Source organism: Apaloderma vittatum, unplaced genomic scaffold (assembly GCF_000703405.1).
Source record: "Apaloderma vittatum isolate BGI_N311 unplaced genomic scaffold, ASM70340v1 scaffold25920, whole genome shotgun sequence".
NCBI classification, from domain to species: Eukaryota; Metazoa; Chordata; class Aves; order Trogoniformes; family Trogonidae; genus Apaloderma; species Apaloderma vittatum.
This window is the reverse complement of record NW_009694326.1, coordinates 358-3421: the sequence shown is the minus strand read 5'-3', so window position 1 is coordinate 3421 and position 3064 is coordinate 358. Positions and strand designations below refer to the sequence as shown.

The 3064-nt window shown below is 55.8% G+C and overlaps 1 protein-coding gene across 1 annotated transcript in view; it reads left to right on the top strand.

Moving 5' to 3' along the window:
• LOC104272391 (chromodomain-helicase-DNA-binding protein 5) overlaps positions 1 to 3064 on the top strand; it is a gene marked incomplete at both ends in the record, with an annotated part of 13823 nt that overhangs the window by 10609 nt on the left and 150 nt on the right. Inside the window, 5 exons of the mRNA XM_009867374.1 lie at positions 264 to 388; positions 1116 to 1347; positions 1437 to 1562; positions 1697 to 1869; positions 2545 to 2721. Coding sequence (XP_009865676.1) covers positions 264 to 388; positions 1116 to 1347; positions 1437 to 1562; positions 1697 to 1869; positions 2545 to 2721 — 833 coding nt within the window. The remainder of the gene's footprint in view (positions 1 to 263; positions 389 to 1115; positions 1348 to 1436; positions 1563 to 1696; positions 1870 to 2544; positions 2722 to 3064) is intronic.

Here is a 3064-nt window from a genome sequence, read left to right as displayed (position 1 = left end):
GCCCCACTTGCCCACAGGACAGGGGCTTGCCTGTGCATTGGCCGTGCCTCAGCTTCCCGAGGTGCAGCACAGGCTGCTCGTGCCACGTCGCTGGTTCCCAGGGGATGGTGTATTTTCACTCCCTGCCCGCCCTGCCTGTTGCTCGTTGTCTTAGATCGATGGTTCCCGCTGTTCCATCCCCGCAGCGCAGTACGGCACCTTTCTGCATAAGCCACACTCCTTTCTGTCTCACCGTTTTCCACCTGTGGGTTTGTCTTTCTCAGCTCCTGGTGCTCAGCAGTTCTGCTTTCTCCTCTCTACCCGCGCCGGCGGTCTGGGCATAAACCTTGCTACGGCCGACACAGTCATTATTTATGATTCTGACTGGAATCCCCACAATGACATTCAGGTTTCTGACTTTTCCTTTTCATTCCCTTGTAGTAAGTACCTCTGTAGCTCTGCCCTCTGCAGACCCAGCACAGGGACGTTGGTTTCTTCTCTGTAGAGCTGCCCACCCTTTCTGCTGTGTTTGTGGGGCACATTTCTGCTCAGGAGCCCCCTTCCTTCAAGGTCAGGCTTGATGGGGCTCTTAGCAACCTGATCTAATTAAAGATGTCCCTGCTCACTGAAGGGGGGTTGGACGAGATGACCTGTAAAAGCCCTTTCCAACCCAACCCGTTCTACGATTTCTGCATTCACCAGCCTTGCCCTGGCCTGTCTGTGTCAGGGGAGGAACCTGGCAAGTCAAACTGTCTCTCTTCCGTGGGCTTCTCACTTTCTCCTGCTGCTTGTTTGCAGCCGGGTGCTCCCTCCTCTCTTGGGGAGCTTCTACTTGTGTTTCCAAAAGCTTGGGGTGGGCCCCAGCTAAGGACCAACCAGGGAATGGCAGCTGTAGTGTGCAAGCGGGTAATGCCTCTGAAAGTAATGGGAAAATGAAGAGAAATGCATATCCCTCCCATGCTCTCCATCTGGGAGAAGGTCCTTTCTAGGGCTCCAATCCCTGTTGGCCCTGAGGACACCCCATAGCAGCCTGAATGCGGAGTTGAGCCTTGTACAGCCTCAAGGGGTAAGAAACTTGGACCCTATGGCTGGCATGGCACGGTGCCGCCCTCAACAGCCTCCTTCTGTGCCTGCAGGCGTTCAGCAGAGCTCACCGCATTGGGCAGAACAAGAAGGTGATGATCTACCGCTTTGTGACCAGAGCGTCCGTTGAGGAGCGCATCACCCAGGTGGCCAAAAGGAAGATGATGCTCACCCACCTGGTGGTCCGCCCAGGGCTCGGCTCCAAGTCGGGCTCCATGACCAAGCAAGAGCTGGATGACATCCTCAAGTTTGGGACAGAAGAGCTCTTCAAGGATGATGTGGAAGGTGAGGGTGGGAAGGCGCTGGGGATGCTCCGTGTGACCAGGACCCTGTCTGAGCTGCTGGGGCTCATCCTGCTCTCGGTACGCCCGCAGGCATGGTGTCTCAGGGACAGCGGATTGCCATGCCGGATGCTGTCCCCCCTTTCTCTGACACGCTGTCAACCAAAGGGGGTGCAGTGACTCCCAGCATGAAAAAAAAGCATGGTGGCACCCCACCAGGTGCGTACCCCCTCCTTTTGGGGCAACTCGTCCCCCTCCCTGGACCGACACCCAGCCTGAGCTCACCTGGTCTGGGGGCAGGCTCACTGGGGCACGGTGGTTTGCACTTCCATCCCTCTCACTCTGCTCTTCAGGTGACAATAAGGACGTGGATGACAGCAGTGTGATCCACTATGACGATGCTGCCATCTCTAAGCTTCTGGACCGAAACCAGGATGCGACTGATGACACGGAGCTGCAGAACATGAACGAGTATCTCAGCTCCTTTAAAGTGGCCCAGTATGTTGTGAGAGAAGAGGACGGTGTGGTAATGTGATTAGTATCATGTCTTACAATCGCGCCCCTTTGTACGTCCCTCTGTGTTTTCTGCTGCCTTTCCTGTTTTTGCGAGTGTTTCAGCCTGGGGCAGCCCCCTCCCTGCTCTCTGCGCAACCACTGGTGATCGTTCCCCACCCAGGGATCCCAGGGCTGGGGACACCGTCCGCCAGCAGAGGAAGCACCGTTGCCTTTGCCGTGTGCAGGCCACGGTGCAAAGCGGGTTCTGCCCTTGTTTGGCACAAGACCTCATTCCGATCGGAGGTGCCATCTGTCCTTCCAAAGGCCCTTCCCCTGCGGACTGGGAACGGGCACGGTGCTGCTCATGTGCCACGCTGCTGGCATTTGTTTGCCCAGCAGCCGACTGACTGACGTCCTTCATCTGTTGATGAAGCTGTTAGCGGGCGGCTGCTCTGGGAGGTCTCGCGTGTAGTTTTTCCCTCGATGCGAGTGCAGGTGCTGCAGGGCAGGATGGGTGGCAGTGTTTGAAGGAGCTCCTTCTGGGTGGGACATTTTCTCAGCCCTTTGAGAGCCTTGCACCTTGCAAAGACCCAGCCTGTGGCTCGGTGCCCTCCCTCCCTGGAGTGCTGTGAGAGGACAGATGGTGGGGAGGTGTGGGCAGGTCTGGGGCTGTCTGATCTGAAACCTCTTGTCTCTTGCTTTGCAGGAGGAGGTGGAACGTGAGATCATCAAGCAAGAGGAGAATGTGGACCCCGACTACTGGGAGAAGCTGCTGCGGCACCACTACGAGCAGCAGCAGGAAGATCTGGCCAGGAACTTGGGGAAAGGGAAGAGAATCCGCAAGCAGGTCAACTACAACGACAACTCACAAGATACGGCTGTGGCCGCTGGGCTGCGGGTGGGCAGCAGGTCCTGCGGGCTGGCTCTGAAACTCTGCACAAACTGGTGGACAAACTGGCTGAGTCGTTGCTTGGCGTTTCTCTGCAGTTTGGCAGACTTGCCAGATTGCTAAACTTTCCAGGGTACAGTCTTCAAAGATTTTTTTTTTTTGTCTTTTTTTGGCCTATAAACTCTGTTTTTGCTGGAAGAATTTAGGAGAAATATGTTTGGGCAGAAAATATTTCAAATCTTGGGTTTTCTGCGCAGAATACGGATTTTGGAAAATCTGAGAATGCGATTTCCTGCTTGTTGTGTCCCCCTCTTGCTGCCCGGCACCTGCGGGCTGG